The 23,495-nt window shown below is 38.6% G+C and overlaps 3 protein-coding genes across 3 annotated transcripts; 2 read left to right on the forward strand and 1 right to left on the reverse strand.

Moving 5' to 3' along the window:
• The first annotated feature begins 6,749 nt into the window (after positions 1-6,749).
• LOC121761569 (tRNA (adenine(58)-N(1))-methyltransferase non-catalytic subunit trm6-like) lies at positions 6,750-12,133 on the forward strand. The gene is made up of 13 exons (XM_042157208.1): positions 6,750-6,980; positions 7,069-7,196; positions 7,568-7,688; positions 8,695-8,776; positions 8,844-8,914; positions 9,430-9,471; positions 10,216-10,340; positions 10,654-10,747; positions 10,855-10,957; positions 11,033-11,208; positions 11,313-11,418; positions 11,732-11,818; positions 11,933-12,133. Exons 1-13 carry the CDS (start codon positions 6,850-6,852, stop codon positions 12,026-12,028), a joined length of 1,362 nt encoding a protein of 453 aa, XP_042013142.1. The 5' UTR covers positions 6,750-6,849; the 3' UTR covers positions 12,029-12,133.
• Positions 12,134-14,324: 2,191 nt separating this feature from the next.
• Positions 14,325-17,393, forward strand: LOC121782485 (laccase-12-like). Its single transcript, XM_042180353.1, has 6 exons — positions 14,325-14,515; positions 14,693-14,844; positions 14,952-15,196; positions 15,313-15,441; positions 15,958-16,926; positions 17,086-17,393. Exons 1-6 carry the CDS (start codon positions 14,390-14,392, stop codon positions 17,214-17,216), a joined length of 1,752 nt encoding a protein of 583 aa, XP_042036287.1. The 5' UTR covers positions 14,325-14,389; the 3' UTR covers positions 17,217-17,393.
• Positions 17,394-20,284: 2,891 nt separating this feature from the next.
• On the reverse strand, positions 20,285-23,107 carry LOC121759180 (putative HVA22-like protein g). Its single transcript, XM_042154683.1, has 7 exons — positions 22,942-23,107; positions 21,913-21,953; positions 21,723-21,821; positions 21,576-21,632; positions 21,429-21,492; positions 21,129-21,335; positions 20,285-20,787 (listed from the first exon to the last, which is right to left on the reverse strand). The coding sequence occupies exons 2-7, from the start codon at positions 21,942-21,944 to the stop codon at positions 20,431-20,433; spliced, it is 816 nt and encodes a 271-aa protein (XP_042010617.1). The 5' UTR covers positions 21,945-21,953; positions 22,942-23,107; the 3' UTR covers positions 20,285-20,430.
• Between the last annotated feature and the right edge of the window lie 388 nt (positions 23,108-23,495).

Genomic DNA, 23,495 nt, shown 5'->3' on the forward strand with positions numbered 1-23,495 from the left:
TAGATAGAGACTGATGTTAATGAACAGATAAAATAGAAAAAAAAACAAGATTATTTTTTGTGGATATAGAATATATATATTTTAAAAAGTGTGGAATACGTTTTTGTTTATACATTGAGAAAGCTTTCTATACATTAAGAAATATAGAGGACAAAAGGCATGCAAATGATTTGATCACATGCCTTGGGCAACATCTGAACTAACATCGATCATTGAGTCACAAAGATACAAATCCATTCCTCTTATTCCGCCATACGACATAAATGATTGTGCTACACTTCCCCATTATTATCTTGCAAAAACAAATAAAACCCCACAATAAACTATTGCAAATATTCATCAATAAATAGGAGTTCATGTGAGTATGCTCATTACATCCTAAATTAGGGTTTTTCCACTTCTATAGAGAGAGATATATTCATCAATTTCAAAATTCCATATTTTTCTTCGACCATGAAACTGTTGGAGAGATTTCGCAAGATAATAATGCGGTTCATCTTCCCCCGCGGCCTCCCGGCGAGAGGCGGCTCGTCGGAGGCGGCGGCGCCAAGGCGGAGATCGTGTGATTGGGCGGCGGAGACGCCCAAGACGTCATGCAGCTCCTATTACTACTCCAAATCTCACTACAATGAGGCCATTTCCGATTGCATTGAGTTCTTCAATAGATCGTCGCAGGATTGTGATGCAAGAAAATCTGATGTTATCATGGTTTGAGGAATTATTAATTCACTTTTGCAAAATGAGTTCATTTGTATGTATGTTTTTGGAATACGTTATGAATAATGAAAATATGCATTCCTATTTTATGGCTATAATATTGTCTAGTCTCTTGTGGAAGTCCAAATGTTCAATCCAACCCACGTTGACTATGGTTTTTATCTCTTGTCTTGTCTACCCACATGTGTAAGTCTAAGCTCATTTTTGCCCCACACATGCACGGTGATGTTAAAAATCTCTAAATCTTGTCTCGTGGACTTGGTAATGATCTTATCTCATCTAAATATAGTGGATAACCATATGCAAATAAAAAATCTCTAAATCTTGTCCCACCTTGACTTGAAAATGATCATATCTCATGTATATAAGAGTTGGTAATGATCCTATCTTATCTAGTATATAAAAGTGGATAGTTATCCCCTTGTTAAAATCTCTGAATCTTGTTTTACAAAGGGGTTGAGTGATTCGTATCTAATAGAGATGTTATTACATTAAAGTAGGAAACTATAGTAGCAAATTAGTAAGGAATTCGGGTTTACGATGTACCAGTTGTAAGTACTTAATTAGAAAAATAAAAATATAAAAATATGTGTTTTATTCTTTAGGACAAAAATTGAAGCATTAGTTTGCTTTTGTCAATTAATCGATTTAGTTATTTTTATTTTGTCTTTTTGTCATGTTTTAAACTACTTTTGTACTTCCAATTTTGGGCTCTTAAACCACCACTTTGAGTTAGCTTCCAAGCATCCTCACTTTATGACCATCACTCCGAGTTGATTATCAAATGTTCTCGCTTTGTGAGCCACCATGCACTACGAATTAGCTACCAGAGATCCTCGTGGTTCATAACTGATCTGACCTTTTAATGAAAGTACCAATATTATAGCCAAACAAGAGAGCTTATTTCAAAATACTAACTTATCAAAATATAGAGTCATTTGATCTATAAAATCCACACCAATTCCTTTATACTTCAAAATGTAAGACATTGACATTAATTATAACTAGATTAGGGCTTTACTATAACTCCGTTTTACCTTGCATTTTATTTGAGAGTGACGAGCTTGGGAACATAAAATAAAGAGAAGCATAAAATATGTATACACGATGAAAATTTATTATGAGTTAACCTTTGATTATATGTAAACAAAAGTTATCAATTAATTAATTAATTAACTTTGATTTATCTACGTATAGACATTTCCTATGACTTCGAATATAAATTATATAATGCAATATGATCAAGTACTAATTAATTAATTAATTCCATTTGTGTTTTGATTGCAAGCAGTGACTCTACTAAAAGAAATATTAGTAACATTAGTTTTATTCGACATTCTTAACTTAAAAAAAATAAAATTAGTCCAGCCGTTCTTGTCGATCAACTTTATTTTGAAGCCGTCATAATTTGCCAGTTTGTGTAAATAAATAAGGCAAACACTACAAAAGAATATTTAGTTATATGAGTGGAATAGGAGTTTGTCTCTTGTACATCAACATGGTTAGAACAAAGCCCTTTTACTCGAACGTGTCTGTTTTTTTTCTTGAAAAGGGACCTAGAATAAGAGTTGGCCACAAATTTTAATATCATATCTAAGTCTTAAATAATTAATTTAAAAAAATAAACCAATGAATTAAATGTATGATGTGTCAGGAGATCAGAATCAAAATCATATTTACTGTGTCACTTAATTGGAAATCATGAATCTAGTAGAGATAGTTATGATTGATTTTGAAACGAAGAAGATTTCTTTATGCATAACAAAACTCTTTAGTCATTTCTATAATACCTACGCAAAAAATAATGTTTTTTGCGTGATTTTTACATATTACAATAATTATACTTTATAAACTAAAGTGTTGTTTCACATAGTTAAATTTATGTAGGAGTATTTATTTATACTGTCATAAGAAATTATGATTAAATTCCCAAAAAACCTTAAAATTAATGGTTTAATAATTTAGCAATGACTTCACTTTGAAGGCGAGGCTATTCTTTTACTTGGAATTTGACACGAGGACTATAGTAACATTCTTAACAGAAAAGCTTATCATTTCTTGAGTTTATCTAAGAGTGTCCACAATGGGGGAGCCGCGGCCCGCGGCTCGGTGCGCGGCCCCCCATTGCAGAGAGCCGAGAGCCGAGGGTGAGCCGCGGCCTTGGCCTTGGCCTTGGCCTTCACGCGGCTGAGCCGTGGGAGCCGCGGCCCTCCACTGCAGCGGGCCGCGGGATTTTTTTTTTAAGTTTCGAAAATTACTTTATAAATATACACTCCCATTTCCATTTTTCCAACTCCATTTTACTTCCATTTTGCTCCAATCGTTCCTTCCAATTTCTACAACCTTGGAACTATGGATTCCGACGATGAACAATTCCAACAAGCGGTAGATCTGGAGTTCCAAAACCTTGTTGCAGCGGTGCAACGTGAAGCCGACGAGGCGGAAGATGCGGCGGAGGCCGCGGCTGAGGCGGAGGCCGCGGCAGTCCCTCGGCCATTCTATCATCGGCGATTTTTCGACCGTGATCATACCGGGGCTGACCGTCGGTTGATGGAGGACTACTTCAACGAGAACGCCCGTTATCCGGCAGAAATTTTCCGTCGGCGATTTAGAATGTCGCAACGTCTCTTCGTCCATATAGCGACGTGTTTGGCGCAGCGGTTCAGGTGCTTCAACTTGCGATATGATGCCTCCGGCCGACCCGGCTTGTCGACATACCAGAAGTGTACCATGGCAATTAGACAGCTTGCATATGCCGGGCCCGCTGACATGTTCGACGAATACCTACAGATGGGCGAAACGACTGCCCTACAGACGTTGAGGCAGTTTTGCAGGGGCATTAAGGATATCTTCAAAGGGGAGTATCTACGGAAGCCATCGGCTGATGATTGCCAACGTCTGATGGATATACACGGGACTGTACATCATTTTCCAGGGATGTTGGGGAGCATCGATTGCATGCACTAGGAGTGAAGGAACTACCCGGTGGCTTGGAATGGGCAATTCACTTCTGGTTTCAAAGGCCGACATCCGACGATGATTCTTGAAGCAATTGCTGATTACTGCTTACGAATCTGGCACGCGTATTTTGGGGTCGCTGGATCGAACAACGACATCAACGTTTTACGATCGTCCCACCTGTTCAATGACGAGAGCCGGGGGGAGGGTCCGCAAGTTAGATTCATGGCCAACGGCACTCAGTACAACATGGGGTACTATTTGGCCGATGGGATATATCCTCGCTGGCCCGTGTTTGTGAAGACGATCCGACAACCCGTTGGACCGAAGCAAACCTACTTCGCGAAAAAACAAGAGGGTGCTAGGAAGGATGTGGAGCGAGCTTTTGGTGTACTCCAAGCGCGATGGGCAATTATACGGTGTCCGGCTCGACAATGGCACGAAAATGATGTCGCAGACATCATGACTGCATGTATCATATTGCACAATATGATAATAGATGACGAAGGATTTGTTGCAGAGCGGTGGACACCGGAAGATGGTGCTAGTTCGAGCTCGGGTACTGCCATGGAGCCCCTGCAGATGGGTGTACCACGTAGTAATGAATACTTGATCCAGCGGTACACCGACATGCGGAGCCAAATATCGCATTCATCACTGCAGGCTGATATGATTGAAGAGGTCTGGAACCGTAGAAGTAGCGCCGTAGAGTGATTTGGATTTCCCCCAGTGTTTTTAAACTAGATCACTTTCGTTGTATAATTTTCCTATTTTAATATAATACAACGAAATTATTGTTACATTTTTTTAGGTTGTGAATTTTTTTTGTTTACAATCCAAATTATTTTATTTTAATTAAATTTATAAATATCATAAATTTAAAGACTAATAAAATTTATTAGACATAAATTAAAAAATATTATTACAAAAGCAAACAAATTAATTTTATTTTTTGGAGAGGGCCACATTTCGTGGCCCTATTGTTTTTATACATTTCGTGGCCTTTACCATTGTAAAGGCCATAAGAGAGCCACGAATGGTGGCCGGGCCACATTTGGTGGCCTTCAAGGGTCACCATTGTGGACACTCTAAAGCTCATAATGTTGTTTTGTATTGGAGTAATATATTAATCTCGTCGGTTACGAACAGATGAATGTGGTGATATTGTTGACTAATTATTGCAATAGTATGAAACTAATTAAAACTGGTGCAACGAATTATTAATGCTCAGCTTTTTCTGGGAAGTTGTAATATAATGTGGCCTGAAAAAAATCATTATATATCCATCTCAATGATATCTTACATAGAACTCGAATATATTGATAGAATCAAATCAGGAATAATTGAATTTGAAACTAATTATTTGTCGTTTGGGTAGAGCGTCCACTATAATATGGACGCGGCAGACGCCACGTTTGGGGCGAAAGCGGGGCGGAAGCGGGGCGCTGGCGGAGTTGTCCGTCCCGGAGGCGGACGCGGCGAGGGGGGAGGGAGGCGGCGGACGCGGGATAGCCGCGTGCGGGGCGAGGACGCAGCTGAGGGTGGCAGAGAGAGAAGGAGTGGGGCTATAGCCGCGGCTGTCTATTGCAGTAGCCGCGGCTGACGCGGCGGCGCGGCAGTTCGAGAAGGGGGGCGGCGGTGGGAGGGGGTTGTCCGCCCCCTATAGTGGACACCCTTACATATACTTCAGTCGATTATTTATATCGGGATGCGTATATGCATATGGAGAAATTATGGAGCCGTGTGTGGGGGTCGGGACACTAAGGCCATCCGCAGTGGTGCGAATGTCCCGACGGACATCTCAAAAACACCTACTGCCACGTCATAAAGACTTCCCACTGCACAGTAGCGGACATCCCCAACGACATCCCGACGGACTTCTCACAATAATAAAAATTCACAAATTCACTAAATTAAACAATTTACGGAATTAAAATTTCGACACAAAAACGGAGAAATTGCAACCACTTTATTTTAAAAAAAACATATATAGTACAAAAAAAATATACATAATTATTAAAAGTATTTATCTTAGAAAGAAAAGTATTTATAGAGAGAGAGATACTATTGGTTATTTTAGTGTAATTGAATTAACTTGATTGATCAATATTATCATAATGAGACACCATATAAGTTTCAAAGTGCGGAGTGCACGCTTGTTTGAATTCATTGTGATTAGACGGGGGTTTGGGGCAGCGCCCCCGAGTTGCGGGGTCCAAGGGGCAGAGCCCCTGGCTGGGGTTGAGCTGTCAATACATAACTAAAATATAATTTCTGATAGTCGAAGGACTGATTTGCAATTTTCGAAGCTCCTTAAAAAACTGTTAAATTCAGTTAAGAAATGGAAGAGACGCAATGCTTCGTGAAGAGAGGATCAAATAATCGGGACGTCCGTGGGGGTCAACGCAATGGCGGACGTCCGCAAGGACGTCGCGACGGACGTCCCGGGAACGCAGCGGAACTCCGGTGTCTGCAGCGGACGTCCGTATCCGCGTCACCCTTGCACAATAGCGGACGTCCCGCGCGGACGTCCGACACGCCGGTCGGACGTCCGCCGGGACGGGCGCCATTGCGGATGCTCTAAGGACAGGCGTGGGAAAATGCTCGGTCGGGGATCAAGTTTACCCGTACCCTATCCGACATTTGTCGAATATTATATATATCCTACTTGATACCTGATTTTACGGGATCAAGTAATACTGATTTAGGATATGTCTGGTATTGAGTATACCCTATTACTCGATTTATTATTTAAGATGCTAAAAAAAATATATATTTAGGACTATTGACCGAGTTATTTACAAATTAATTACTAGGGTTTAGCTATTTATAAATTAATTACTCGAATTATAATATGCCTGCAAATTTAAAATTAATATCGTATTATCAATTTAAATGTGGAACAGCCTCCTTATAGTAATTAATTTCAATCTGAGTATAAATTGGAAGGAAAAATGATAGAACTCGTCAGTCCAAAAACAGTAAAATAGTTGGGCTTTACATTTAAAGCCCAATATGAAACGACAAGGTACCCGTTTGTTAGGGTTTTGATTTCAAGCTTTTGAGCCCAAATTCCAAAAACCTCAGCGATTCAAATCCGACCTGATTCATCCTATTTTCAATTCAAGATTGTTCCTTTTTCCTGATTAACGAACGTTAAACACAAGCAAAATCATGTCGGCAAATAATTCAGAAGAAAATTTGAGCGGGAGTCAGAACCGTAGAATCACCTGGGATGGGTGCAGTGTGTTGCTGGACATCAACGATGGCGATCGAGTTCTTTTTGCTCGCCTCACTGCCGGCTCGTAAGCTTTCAAGTGAAATAAGAGTTCATTAGTTATGAAGTGGGAGTATGATTTATGAGTCACTCCAATTGTTGATGTTGTTCTATAGGAAAATAAAGATAGGGGACAAGAATTGCTCTCTGCTGCCTTTGATTGGGTGCCCGTTTGGGTCTTCGTTTCAGGTGGAAGTTGGCGCAGAGGGACCATTTCTAGCTCCGCTTATTCCAAATGCACAAGGTATGCGTGTCGTTTAATTATAAGTTTTAGAAGTGCTTATTCCAAATGGTATGCAGTGTCAAAGTAATATCGAACTGGCGAAGATTGTTTCGGCTGATTCATTGCATAGCACAACACTTTTTCTATAAAAATTCGTATCTGTAAAATGATTTTATAGCAGTCCAGCTCCAGCCCTATTAGTAGGAACTTTGTTTTTCTTGAAGTGTTCGAAGTGTACAGATTTTTAGATGAAAAATATATTTATTAAGACTATAACAAGGTGAGATCAAGCTGCTGTGGAAGTTTGGTGGTGCCTAGTTATCTACGCAATTTATTTAGTTTGTGCTCCCTTCTTATATTTTAGTTATGTATTGACAGCACTTTCTGATCAGGTAATGGCCTCAGCGAGAAAACAGATGATCAAACTATGGAGGAGTGCAGAGATAATCGTGCATTAGTTGATAATAACACAGCCCAGTCACTCACGGGTGAAGACATAGATGGCATGCGCAGGTAAAGTGTCAAGTTTTCATTTTTAAATTATACACACTGCATTAGTATAACATTTGATGTGGCATGTGCTTTACATTCTACAGGTTTTGACCATCCTCTGTTTTAAACTTTTATATTGCTTTGACGTATACATGTTTCTGCAATGATTGTAATCACATTTATAAAAGACATGTTATTTCATTTTTAAATTGTCCTAGTTCACAATCTTCAGATTCAATGCTGTTTGTTTTATTGGGTTAGTTATTATCCACTAAATTATATGGGAACTTTGGCACGCCGAAATTTCAAGTTCTAATTGTGCCATTGTTTCATTAACAAGTTTATTTATGTTTTTCTGGTGCCTTTTCTGATAAGCACAGTTTTTTGCATAAAACACCTAGGGTGTGGTTGCTTTGAGGTATAAGGAAGGGATCAGCGCCATTAACCATCTTATACCTCGTTTGCTTTGACGTAATAAAAATCTGGGTAGGCCATATAAAATTTTGGGCGGCACCTTTTCCCTTGGGCAAGGTATAATTTATACCTTAGGGAGGGTGATATAAATTCATACACTCTTTATCTCATTTTATAATAAAGAGTGCGATACATACATTTTCACTAAAACATACAATATCTAGAAAATGTGCTCCCTATTTTAAGGGATAAATTTATACCTCATTATATTATCCCTCAATTTAGAGGGATAAAAAGAAAACCAACCCTTAGATGATTTTGTTCTTCTTTTGAAACTTCACATCACTTACTAGACTTTCATCGAAGGGATTGATCTCTTATTGCATTTCTTTCTTTCTCCCAAACTGTGTTATTGGGGAACAAAAGGTTGTATCTTGTTTCTTTGATTATGAATGGGAGTGGAAGTTAACTTAATCACAGTCAACCACAATGCAACTTTGCTTTGAGTTGACTGCAACTTTTGATCTCTATGGGTTTGCTTTCATCAATCAATTTAAACTATATTACTTCTCTATTACCTCATTTCTGACTTAGAATTTGCATTTATTTTCAGAAAGGGAGCTACTGGAGATGAAATAGTTCAGGCTCTTATTGCAAACAGTGCGACATTTGAAAAGAAAACAGCTTTTTCACAGGTGCTTGATTAATATGATTCAAAAAACTTTGACACTCAAACTCAAACTGATATCCGTCTTTTTGCAGGAAAAATATCGCATTAAAAAGCAGAAAAAATATGCGCCAAGAGTACTTCTAAGACGTCCGTTTGCAAGAAGGTTGATTTCATGCTTCCTTACATTTTCTAGTGTGTCAAATCATAATGTAAACAATATTTCATAATTTGTTTGGTCAACACTGAAAATAATTTTAAAAATGAGGACTTTCTGATTGCTCATAAATTTTGAAAAGTGCTACAAACAATTTGATTACTAACCGGCAACTTAATTTCCATGGCTTGGATGCCTAGGTTAAAGATTATCATTTCATCTCAAGATTATTCTCTAATTTTCCCATCTTACTTTTTGCATTTGGTTAGTTTAATTAGTTAATTTAATTATTTTAGACATTTGAGCTCATCTTAATAAAACATCATTCAGAGGCTAGAACTATGAGGCATGACATAAATGGACTCTTTTCATCATGTCACTTGAAATTATATTTTTGGCATGCCAGGAGAATAATACATTGATTGTAATAAAGCTACTTTTCAAGCAGTTGAATTTCTACTTTTTCATCTTCCCCATTTTTGTGACCATCCAATCCTTATGGTCGACTTTTTTTTTCTTTACAGTATCTGTGAAGCATATTTCAAGAAACATGCTGAGAAAATCGGGTGAGTATCTCTCTTTCTAGTGAGAAGACCAATTATTGCATTAGGTTAAGTTCCACTCTATCCATGCATCATGTGAAAACATATAGATTTGGTAGATATGGTTTAGATTTATCACAACTCTGATCCATGTGATATGATTTTCAAGAGATGGTTGTTGGAATTTTGAAATGGTTGGCGTTCATCCGTCCCATCTGTTGTTGTAGTTCCACTGCAACACATCCTATAACAATGCAATTTTTGTGCTTGATTGTATGTAAATTGAAAGTTACATAGCGACCATATACAGAGAGGGTTGTTATGAATTGAAAGTTACTGACCTTGTTAACTTACTCCCATCTATAATAAAAATGAAGCTAATGTAAACTTTAGCTTCAATGCATCTTTATTTTGGATATTATCGTTATTGCACATTGGAATATGGATTTATTGCATATGATCGTATAGTAAGGTCCTGCATAGCTGCAGGTGACATAGTGCAGTTAATACAAAAATAAGCTATCTCTGATTCTCTATACTTTTTTAGGTGAAGATATGATTTTTTGGCATCTGGTTTCTTTCTTACAAGGCCAACATTTTATCCTGTTTTTCCGTTTCTCTTCTATTGCTCAAAGATGCTATCTTGTTGGGAATATTGCAAACTAGTTACTGAAACAAACATCTCCTTTTCTCTTTTCCTGAAAATTCCTGCAGTATTGTTTCTTACTTTACATACTTTTAATGTTAATTTCATCTTTTGGTTGACAGATTTTTGCGAGTGGATACCTTGTCCCTTCTGCCTTCCTTGGCTAATGTCACTGCACACTCAAATGTACTTGTATTTGATATGCTCGAGGGTATAGTTACTGGCTCTGTTGCAGAGCGGATGGGAGGTTTGTTACTCCTCAATTCAATATTTCAATCTCATATGTTCGTTCAGACTTTTGAAATACTTCCCCACTGCATATGTAATAAATGTAATTGAGTTATAATTTCTTAATCTCAGTTCCTAAGGTGCATTTAAATGCAGTTGTCACTGACTCGCTGCCATTACAGTCTTTATGATGAAATTGTGTCGGTAAAAATTATACTAATAGTTAACAAATTATATATCCATTTCAGATGATTTATATAAAGATGAGGCTATGTTGAGATGTTCCATCATATTTTAACTCTTTTTAAGTCCGAATTTTGTTATCTTTCCAGGAACGGGTTATGTATGCAATCCATATTGTGGAACCACTCCATTGCCGATTAGTATTGTCCGGATGTTCAATTTCAGTGACGAGACTTGCAAAAGGTGCTTATTGCTGTCCAGATGTTAAACTAATATATCACCCTCTATATAATTATTTTCTAATGGTTCATATCTGCAATTCTGACCTGTGTTCTTTATCATTGATCCAGGATATTATCTGCCTCACTCACTGAGTTGCAACCCTCCGATGGAGAAAATTCAACATCCGGTGACCAGCTTGTAGATGAATGTAATATCAAAGAACAACAAAATGTGTGTGAGGAGTCTCCCATCCTCATGTATTTCGCCAACGATTTGAGCTCAAACTGATTTGTTTCTTGTGTGCAGAAAGATACCGTGTCCTCTTCAGCTAAAGATTTGTTCAATATGGAGGAAATCAGCACCACGAATATGGAAACCGACAATAATGTGGCTGCTTCTCCAAAATGTGCTAAAACTGTCAAGGCTGGTGAGAAGGCACCCTCAGAGACTATCAAACACTGGAAGGAGCATGGCTTTTCCAGGTTTTTTTGCAGTTTCGATTTTCTTTTAATCCTGTCTTAAGTGAAAATAATTTGGTAAATCGTAGAAAGTCTAGTTTTTTTATTTATTATTTACTCTTTTTTAGTTTGATAATCGCGGCTCCAAACTTGGATGCTTGGGACATTGCAAAAGACCTGGTGCCACTTTTGTCATACTCGGCGCCATTTGTGATTTATCACCAGTACCTCCAGGTAATCATTTTCCACAAGACAGGATCCAGTTATGCTACTACTCAGTATCTCCTTCATGTTTTTTTTTCGATCCTTCACTGCGATAAGTTTTTAAGAGGCACATGCTACTACCGAACAACAAGTTCAACCTAGTTCCTTTCAGAGGTTATAAGTTTCACTTTTTACCCTATTACTGCTGAAACTGGTATTTTTGGCCTCCTCATGCAACCGTGTTAAAGATATATGTAGCTCGACACTCGGATGATTCTCCCAAGTTCCTATTTTGGCGTTTAACGAGCGGAATTAATTGATGTTTATGTTTTTTTTGTTGCAGCCTCTAGCCACATGCATGCACAATCTGCAAAGCAATAAAATGGCCATCAACTTGCAAGTTTCCGAACCTTGGTTACGCGAATATCAGGTTTGATGATAACTTTATGGTGTAATTTCATTGAATTGTTTCTGATCTAATATGATACTACTATGTAACTCTACTACTATGTAACTCTAAAACTCAAATAAATGAAAATTGCAGGTTCTTCCCTCAAGAACACATCCACACATGCAGATGAGTTCATCAGGAGGCTATCTGTTGAGTGGTACTCGGATAAGTAGCAGTGATCAAAATTAGTTTCATCAATTTTAACACATTACTAAAATATAATTAATATTCTTTGAAAATTGTTTTTAACACAATTTTTCTGTTGTAATATTAATTATTGCTCTATTTATTGTCTCCACAAATACAGAAATAAAGGTTATTTGGTAAACAAACTTTTAATATTATTAAATTAGGAAATCTGGCTATAATTTGGAAGATCTAAAAAAATAATGGATTATATTGTTGGGAAGAAATATATATTCAACATATGAAGGTTTATTTCCTGTAAATTATTGGGAAGAAATATATATGTGGTCACAACATGAAATACTATTAACATTAAGACCGGAAAATGGCCATAGATATTATCTCAATCGTGTTAAAGTAAAACTGCATTATGATTGCAGCAAGAATTTAGGTTAATGTCGCAAATTATTTTGTTTGAAGATGGAATGTCACATATTCCAAAAGTACACTTTTGCTTATTTGTTACTTTTATCAAATGGAAGGACATTATTTATTGTCTCTCATTCTCTCTCCTCTTTTGTTTGGTTTTCCTACTAATACTATTATCTATGCAATAACGACTTGATTCTTTTAATCATTTTGTCATGCAAGTTCACGATTGTGAAACTTACCAAACCTTGAACACATATTTCCTTTGTTGTTGAACTATCTAAATCTTTGTTATAAGTCCTCATTTATCTTAAGTTCAAAGTGACTTAACATTTCGCTCAATTTGTCAACGTCTAGGTTCTAGAAATTATGCTTATCATCTGTTGTTTTTACATTTACCTTAACAATTTCTCCTTCTGATGGAGTTATGTGCAATCAAGAGATTAAATGATTAAAGATAGAAAATCCTAATTGGAGGAAGATTAAATAAAGGGTAAATATATACCCTTCATTTGTATTTTATATCTATTAAATTTAAAAATTAAGAATATTGTGTATATGTATTATAATTTGTGTATATTTATCTTCTTCTTTTTTATTTATTAAAAGCTTGTTTTCGATGTAAACGACAAGTAATGATTTTCTTCAACCTCCATATGATCGTGGGTTGTTAAATCTTACTTAAGTAGGGACTATAAAATTATTAATTTGGTTGGCTCAAAACGTCGTTGGCTACTAAAACAAACCCCTAACGGTATTTCAGTGGAGTAAATAAAAGTAGTATTTTAATTATCTAGTTTACAATATTATATCTCAGGATCAAATATGTTGTATGTTTGGTTCATAAAATTGAATCTCACAACTTAATTTTAGATGAAAAATTATTTAATAATTAGTCATAGACAACACCCTCTAACTAAAATAATCTCACAATACAATCTTAAATTATATCTTGGTACTAATATTTAATCTAAGAAACGAACATCACCTGATTAAACTAATTTTGGATCATTATGGACACCAATCTTTAATGATTTTCATTCCACAGAGTGTGATCGTGTTATGAAAACCAATTTTTAATGATTTTAATTTGAGTTGCTTGTGTTTTTGGACTGAAACCAAATGTAGTTAGTTTAATCTAATTACTTGTCGTTTTGGACTTCTCTAACAGAATTCGGTTGTCAACCTAATAAAACCACAAACAGTAATTTTATTTTATTAAGTAGTTGACAAAAATTCGTGTGTTTGTACTGGTCCATGACTCTCGTCATTTACATAAATTACAACGATTTTGAATAAAAAATGACGGTAATAATATTAAATAAGTATTAACTGTTTATATAAGTAAAAACGAAAGTGACCATTCTTATAATTAAAATGATTGGGAGCCGCATTAGTAAATCCTTTGACACGTCGTTAGTTTTAAAGAATATTATAGAATTTCGTTATGGATTAATTATTATTATTATTAGTTCTCTCCTTAGGATGGTCATTTCATTTGAACCACCCATTTATATAATATAGTAATATATCCCATTTATATATCATTGCCTATAATATATGTACATTGATAATTAATATAGTTATCTTAAAAGATATACAATAAATGGTAATATGTAGTAATATTATAATTGACGTGCATGAGAGAAATGTGCATGGTGCGGCGTAGAAAGTTTCCATGACATTAATTAATGCCGTAGTTTTTTGAAAGCAAAAATTACTTGTTAATTAAGAAATGAGATATTAATTTGAATTGAGTTTTAATGCGACAGTGGGTGCAACAACTACTCCGACAAAACCACTAGGTTGAACTAAGTTACCTCCACTCCCATAACCTAATCCGCCAACCTCAAACAACCTCTCTTTCTCTCTCTCTCTCTCTCTCTCTCTCTCTCTCTCTCATTTTCTTGTATATAAAAGCAACTCATCTCATCTCCAATACACACTCACTACACAACCAAACATTAGCTCTCACTCAAAAGAGATCAACCAGAAATGGAGGTATTCACTCACAAGGCTAGCACCACCAACATTTGCTCTTTCTTTGCCTTCACATTGCTAGCCTTGCTCCTCATTACCACCCCTTTAGCAACTGCCAAAGTCCATAGCCATCATTTCGTCGTAAGTACTCTCTCGTCTTTTAATTTTGCTCGTTCAGATATCCAGGTGTGAGTTGTCCCATGTTAAAAAAAAATAACAGCTCCTATAACAAATTGCTTTTAAGATTGGTCTTGCTCGTATCAGTATCAATATCATGTACGCCCAACGTGTTAATTATACATCATGGTCAATCAATAGATTCAATCAACCCCAGTGAAGAGGCTGTGCAAAACCCACAACACGATCACGGTCAACGGGATGTACCCAGGGCCGACCTTGGAGGTGGAAAACGGCGACACCCTCGTCGTCAACGTCGTTAACAGAGCTCGTTACAACGTCACCATCCACTGGTACAAAATTATACATTAACAACAATTGCATGGATGCATGCACACTATTTCACATACAAACTACATAGAGTATATCTTAAGTTATAAATATTAATTGGTTGGAATAGGCATGGAGTGAGGCAGATGAGAAGTGCTTGGGCTGATGGGCCAGAATTCATCACCCAATGCCCCATCCGACCCGGTAAGAGTTACACATACCGGTTCACGATTCAAGGACAAGAAGGAACTCTTTGGTGGCACGCCCACAGCTCATGGCTCCGAGCTACGGTCTATGGAGCTCTCATCATTCGCCCTAAACAAGGAGACTCCTATCCCTTCCCTAAGCCCCACCGTGAAACTCCCCTTCTTCTTGGTATCTCTTCTGTTTGGTTTTTCTAGTTTTCTCGAGAAAAAAATATTTGTCATATCAAATCAAGCAAACAAAACGAGCCTTAAAGATGTACTGAAATAGCTAGTGGTGCTGATCAGGTGAATGGTGGGATGCAAATCCCATTGATGTTGTGAGAGAAGCTACGAGAACCGGAGCCGCTCCTAACGTTTCCGATGCATACACCATCAACGGCCAGCCCGGTGATCTATACAATTGCTCTAGCAAAGGTTAATTTCTCGGTCAAAATTCTTGTTTCACTTGATTTTAGATTACAAATCCTAGATGGATTTTTTTTATATTCTATGAAAGGAAAACACGCCAGTACTAATGTGTGTAATCCGTGTTCTCTTCAAACACATCATTAGTATTGCCGTGTTTCCATTTCGTAGAATAAAAAAAGAAACCTTTTAATCTAAGAACACATCATTAGTATTGCCGTGGAGAGAACACATCATTAGTATTGCCGTGTTTCCATTTCGTAGAATAAAAAAAGAAACCTTTTAATCTAAGAACACATCATTAGTATTGCCGTGTTTCCATTTCGTAGAATAAAAAAAGAAACCTTTTAATCTAAAACCACCTGGCACAAAATTTTTGTAAATTTGTCAAATCGGAGTTCGATACTCCCTTTGTCCTTGTTTAAAAGTCTCATTTACTTTTTACACTCACACCGACTTTTTAGAAAATTGGTTTGAATAAGTAAGTGGAACGTGAGTCTCATTTATCGAAATAATCTGGCGCAGACACAGTGATAGTTCCAATCAAGAGCGGAGAAACAAATCTCCTAAGAGTTGTGAACTCCGCTCTAAACCAAGAACTCTTCTTCAAAGTCGCCAACCACAAGATGACGGTGGTCGGAGCGGACGCCTCGTACCTCAAGCCCTTCACCACCTCCGTCATCATGCTCGGACCGGGCCAGACCACCGACGTCCTCATCACCGCCAACCAGCCCCCAAACCGCTACCACATCGCAGCACGCGCCTACGCAAGCGCCCAAGGCGCCCCCTTCGACAACACCACCACCACCGCCATCCTCCAATACGAAACCTCCGCCACCTGCAGCCACGGTGGCAAATGCACCTCCTCAAAACCCGTCACAGCCGTCATGCCCGCTTTCAACGACACCGCCACCGCCACCGCCTTCACCACCAGCTTAAGAAGCCCCAGGAGAGTCGAAAATGTCCCCCAAAAAATCGACCATGATCTCTTCTTCACAGTCGGGCTCGGGCTCAACAAGTGCCCCCGCGGGGCCCGGGCCCGAAACTGCCAGGGCCCGAACGGGACCCGGTTTGCCGCCAGCATGAACAATGTCTCGTTTGTGCTTCCGTCGAACTTCTCCCTGCTGCAGGCGCACCAGCAGGGCGTGCCCGGGGTTTTCACCACCGATTTTCCGGCTAGGCCGCCTAGGCAGTTCGACTACACGGGCAACGTGAGCCGGTCGCTGTGGCAGCCGATCCGCGGTACGAAGGTTTACAAGCTGAAGTACGGGGAGACGGTGCAGGTTGTTTTGCAGGGGACGAGCATCTTCACGGCGGAGAATCATCCCATCCATCTTCATGGCTACGATTTCTACATCGTGGCGGAGGGGTTCGGGAATTTCGATCGGAGGAAGGACACGGCCAAGTTTAACCTGGTGGATCCGCCGATGAGGAACACGGCGAGTGTGCCGGTTGGTGGTTGGGCTGTGATCAGATTTGTTGCTGACAATCCAGGTTAGCATAACTAAAGCTAGATGTTTTGGTGGGCTGGGCTTGGGCCGAGTTGGTCTAAGTCGGTCTGGCCCATTTGACATCTCTAAACATAACATATTCATTTAAGTATCTTTTTTCTCTTTTCGTCTATCTGATTCGTGATTTCTTGGATACCGACAGGAGTGTGGTTGATGCATTGCCATTTGGATGTGCATATCACGTGGGGTTTGGCGATGGCTTTCCTTGTTGAAAATGGTGTCGGAGAACTGCAAACGTTACAGCCACCTCCGCCGGATCTTCCCGTTTGTTAGTTTATTGACACCAGAGAGAGATCTCATGGCTTCCTTCAGAAAGTTTCATTAATTGAATCTGTATGTTTTCCCCAAATATGAGGGGTATTTTGCTTTTTCTATTGTTTACTTAGTGTTGATGTTCATTCATTGATCTTTTGTTGGATGATAATATGTTAAAGTTTCTTTTCTAGTTAATTTGCTTGTATTCTAAGGTTGATCTTTTATGGTACCTCTTATACAATTACTTTCTTCGTGGCTTCAAATGCAAAACATCTCAATTGTAACGTCTTAAAAAAATATTTTAAAGACGTTCCGAAATGGCAAAATCGTGTCAGATTTTTACGGACGAACGGAGTACATTTTTTTATGGATTGCAAACATGCAACATTCAAAATTCAGGGACTAGTATGCAATATACTAATCAGATCAAACTATAGTATTAAACTATGTACACAAGCAACGCACGTCACACTTCTAATTACTTTAATTTTTAATGTAAGAATAGAAATAGTGGTGTTACGAAATCATCATATACTCCATCCGTCCCACCAAAATAAAAAAGAGTGACAATTATTATAGGACCGAGGGAGTAAAATTAACAACTTCTATTCCTATTTCTATTTAAATATTAATACATACTCTAATAATTTGGGAATTCGATATCTTTATAATACTCAATCAACATGTACACTATTTTTTTCCATTTTGGGGTCAAAACAATCAAAAGTTCGGGAGTCCATAGTGATGCCTAATTATAACAAATACAATTAGATTACTTTTGTGGAGTATTATTTAATCCATCAATTCAATGTCGTTAGAAGTAGCCAACAATATTTTTGAATTAGCATTATAACTAATTTGCTAACATAATAAATAAATATATACCTGACCATTTTGTACGTCGTTGATCAGTCTGTCCTGTATAGTCGTTAAACCAGAAACAAGCTCCTAAAAATAATAAGCCCATTTTCACAAACTAAGTACATTTTATCCAGTAATATCCGCTCTGTGTAAGGCCACCCGCAGCGCGTTACGCGGGTGGCCCGTATTTCGTTCCTGCGTGACGGAACCGGGGCGGGACGCGTTGCAACGTCTCGTCCCGTCACCAGCCCGCTCCCAGCCCGTCATCAGTCCCGTTCCGCCGTGACGAAACGCGGGACGGCTCGCCACGCGCCGAGGACACGTGACGAGCTCCCAGACCATGCTTGACGCCCACTCGCCGGCCCGCGAGTGGGATTCGTCACGCTGACGCAATAAATCATTTTTTTAAAAAAAATAAAATTTAAATAAAAAAATATTAAAAAAATAAAAAATTGGCAAACGGTAATATTACCGTTTTTATAGCCGTTTCAATTTTTATTTTTTTACTATATAAATACTCTTAATTCATATTCATTTCACACACAACTACACATCTATTCTTCCCAAATCATCTTCATTTCCTCTCCAATTTTCATCTCAATTCATCTCTCTTTTATTCTTCCCCCAAATTTAATCGATTTCATGGATCCGTATGAGCAAATGCGTCAAATAATGAAAGAATCACTTGAAGAAGATCAACGTCGGAAAGCGGAGGAAGCCGCGCCGCCCCAAAGACGCTCCCGGACTTACATCCATCGTAACCGGGAGGAAGCCGCCGCAAGGTTAGTCCCCGACTACTTCTGCGATAATCTGGTGTGGGGAAATACCTACTTCCGTCGCCGTTTCCGCATGCGGCGACCGCTATTTCTCCACATCGCAAATACATTGGCGGGGTGGGAAGAGTTCTTCCAAGAAAGGTTCGACGCCGTCAGCCGTCCTAGCCACACGACGCTGCAGAAATGTACTGCAGCAATCCGTCAGCTTGCGACTGGACAAACGGCGGATGTATTCGACGAATACCTCCACATTGGAGACAATACTGGGAGAATGTGTTTGCTCCAATTCTGCAAAGGCGTCCGGGTAGCCTTCACTGACGAATTTCTCTGAAAGTCAAGCACGACAGATTGCCAGTTCCTGCTCCGCCTTCACGAACAAGTGCATGGCTTCCACGGGATGCTTGGCAGCGTCGACTGCATGCACTGGCAATGGAAGAATTGCCTGGTGGCGTGGAGGGGGTCGTACACGAGCGGCCACAAAGGCACCCACCCCACCGTTATACTCGAGGTCGTCGCCGACTATCGGCTATGGATCTGGCATGCGTACTTCCGGGTCCCTGGCTCGAACAACGACATAAACGTGCTCCAGCAATCCGACCTCTTCGCCGAAGTTTTGGATGGTAAAGTGCCGGCCATCAACTTCACCGCTAACAACCGGCGCTATAGAATGGGGTACCATCTTGCCGACGGCATCTACCCGAAGTGGCCAACCTTCGTGAAGACGTGCGCTAGGCCTGTGAACGCAAAGCAGACGTTTTTTGCGCAGAAGCAGGAGGCTGCTCGGAAGGATGTGGAGCGGGCGTTCGGGGTTCTCCAAGCACGCTTCAACATTATCAAACCCCCGGCTCGTTCGTGGTTTCGTGGTTCATGGAGAACATGGTCGACATCATGTATACGTGCATAATCTTGCACAACATGATTGTCCAAGACGAAGGACCCGAGGCGGGAAATTGGTTCGACCCCAAAGCCTCCGGAAGCTCAACCGCCAGTAGTCCGCCTCGAAGTGGAGTGCATCCGTCTATACAAGAACGGTTGTCTATTCGGGCAAGGACACGTGACTCTTTCATCCACGCCCAACTCCAAGATGATCTCATGGATCAAATTTGGGCAAACTTTGATGGAGGAAATTAAATTATGTATTTTTATTTTTTTTAGGATTTTAATTATATTTTTTTTAAATTTTTTACGAATTTTAAGTTGTAATGTTATTTTATTTTTAATGAAGTGTGTTTTTATCTATTGAATTTGATGGAAAAAAATAAAAAAATGAAATGAATAGTAATTTAAGGGACGGTTAAGGGACGGAGGGTTGCAGGTTCCGTCCCTTAGTTAAGGCATGAAGTAAAAAAGTACAGTGAGGCCCGCAAATAGTGTTTTACGGGACGGCTAAGGGACGGTATAGTGGCAGCGGTGTTGATGGCCTAAATATTGAGTAATGATAAATAACAATTAGTCATCGTCAAAGAAATACTATAACTGTTGAATTTATGAAACCATAACATGTATTTGTCGACAGTGGCAGAATGTACATCAGCATCAACAACCCAACAACACTCCCATTTCACCTTGCAAGTAAATATATGTTGAAATAACTACTACTTATCTAAGCTATCCGACGATGGAGGGCGTGTTCTGCGAGACCTAGCTCGTGTTACTCGGACAGGATCTTCCATGACTACTTCTTGTGGAGTAGGAGGTTGGGCGGATTCCTTTGGTGCCAGAGGGACTGAATCAACTTGCATTTCACTGGAAGTCGAAGATTTTGCCGTCTCAGTGAGGGGTAAGGTTGGAGTTGTTTTCTGTTCACTCAAGACGACCGCTGGCACAGTTTTAGCTTTTGAATCTTGGGAAGGCTCTGCTTCGTCTGTTGAGTCGTCTAACTGCTCACTTGAAGATGCAACAGAAGCAGGAGATGTGGGTTGTGGTTGTCCATTCGTGGGTTTCTCAACTCTCTGTAATGTCATAAAATATAGCTTGTGTCTGAACTTCATAAAGGTCAATAAGAAGGAAATGCCCGAGGCCAAAGATCGCAGGTTCGAATCCATATGTTCATTTAACCATCAAAGATGATCAAGTTGAAATGAGAGTATGGGCTTGACTACTTACTATACCACAAGAGGACCATGCTACTTGAGCATTTCGAGACAAATACAGAGAAATTAGATAGTGTGTGCATCTATTTAACATATTCTGGCTTCAAGATACATATAAGCTGCATGATATGGGGTTTTCAGACTACACAAAGAGCAAGACTTTTGTTAAATGCATAGGTAGAGCATATTCCATTACATACCTGAACTGGTCGAGGTGGAGGCGACTGCGAAGCAATATACTGCAGAATATCAAAAATTCTAGTCTGGCCATAGGTTGCAACCTTCTGCCAGTATGAGACAGCCATATCTCCAGCTTTTAATTTCAGCTCTACCAAATTACGATCAATTTCTGTCTCATGCTTAGCAACATATGGTCTAAAGAAGGAGTCGTACACATAAGCAGTTCCCTGAAACCAATTTAGTGAACGAAACATGATTAGAATGCACAGTTGAGATACAAGTTGAAATACACAAAATTATGATAAAAGAAGATGACCCACCTTTGTTTTAGGAAACCATAAGTATATAAAGAAGGCCAACTTAGCTTCACCATACATTGGAACCCTTCAAAAAAATATTTACAGAAGATCAGTACAATATGAACAAAAACAGTTAACTCTTTGCCACTTGAAGAATTTTAAGTTTACCAGCCAATGAAAATATCACCAATCCTTTCACACACAGTCAATCCAGCAACCAAAATCCTGAAAGTTAAACACGAAGCACCAACTTAGAATTAGAGACTAGATTATCCGACAGATGACCTCAATATAATAGTACATATATAAATATACCAATACTGGCACCAAAACCGAAGTTGGTTTATGTCAGGCTTATTCATCTCCACAGTTTTAAAGCATTCATATGCAGGATAGACATAGCCAAATATCAGCCTGCAAAAAGTGTAGAACTAAGAAACATGTGCAATTTGAAATGGATGTGATTAAATCTTTAATGTGGGTAAGAGAGTGCATATGTTCATACACAAGTGCTCTAGTGAGAAAAGATCCGATCATCTTGAATCCCTGTAACAAATATGTATTTATAAGGTCAAGTACAGCGCTTCAGTGAATTAGAAAAAAGTTCACATAGAAAAAGAAAAGGAAAGGGGAAAAAGCATAATGAACTTGCAAGCATAAAATTTGGTACAAAATCTCAAGTAATCAGGGAAACATTATTCCGTGGTCTATATTTTCACATCTAAGCACAGCTTTAGAAAGTCAAGAATCTACTTCTACCTCTTCTGCTTGCGATTTGTATTTCAACAAATTTCTAAAAAATACTTTACTTGCAATCAGAATGAAATGAAACATTATTCAAATGCCAGAGAACTCAATAAACAATCACTGTTTAACTTTCCCCAATTTCACATTAAACATATTTATCATTCAAAATACAAAACCCAAATGACCCAAAGCATTTCAGCATACAGATTTGTTTCCACGCATCTAATCCAAAACCCAAGAAATAAACAAAAACCACAAAATCCTGCTAAATCAAATATCTGTCAACCACAACCAAACCTCAGACATAATAGGGACTGAAAACTGAAATTCAATGTTTCTAATTAGTCCGCGAAATAGGTTCCTTCATCTGCGGCCATGAATAATAGTATCAAACTCAAACTGCACCATATTTCTTTTACCGAAATCCATACCGCAATTTCCAAGAATCAAAAGAAGTACTGTGCTAGGAACATAAAATTAAACAATACCTAGGAGAACTGGATCAGAGCCTTTACATTGTGATAAAATAAAAAATCTGTTCACAGCGGGTGAAGGAGACCGAAAATAAACCTAAGTGGCAGTTCACAATATCATTCAACCATATCCAAAAATGCAAAAGGCGCACAAATACACTCTCAGCACACAAAATACCACAAATTGCAATCGGAAATAACCAGAAATTAAAAGAACAGCTATAAGAAACGACTAGATAAAGTTAAACCAGAGATTGAGAAACACTAAAACTAGAACCGATACAACGCATAGAGTCGAAAAGAGAGGAGAAGACCGTTAGCCGAACGCCGCGAAGATGAGCGCAGGTGAGAAGTCAGATCGAAGGATTGCGATGATATCGCCGCCGCACGAGCGAGTGGAGACGCCGAGGAACGGCTCCGTTAGCTGGTGTAGAGTGAGAGGGGACCAGATTTTGACAGTAACGTTTGAAATCCTTTGCATTTCACAGAGCTTTTATTTTCAGTTTCTCAAGGGCGAGATGGGACCAACTACTATGTGGAGGGGTGCACGGTGTTAACGTGTGTTTTAGCAATGTACCAATAAATTCAAATTACGGATTAATTACCTACGAAATTATTAAGTTCGTCAAATTTTTGTTTGTTTAACGTATTTTGACATATTATAAAGTTTTAAAATATTTCAATAGTCTCATAATAATTAAACAAAAGTATTTTGAGTCTGAGAAATTATGCATTAAAAAAGCAAAATAAAATAAATTTGATTAAATGAGACAACCTGAGAATTTTTTAAACTTTATGATTGGTTATTTAAATTTTAAAATGCCAAAAAAATGAATTTGATCAAATTTCATAAAATTAAAGACAATTA

The sequence above is a fragment of the Salvia splendens genome, chromosome 2 (assembly GCF_004379255.2).
Source record: "Salvia splendens isolate huo1 chromosome 2, SspV2, whole genome shotgun sequence".
Lineage (NCBI taxonomy): Eukaryota > Viridiplantae > Streptophyta > Magnoliopsida > Lamiales > Lamiaceae > Salvia > Salvia splendens.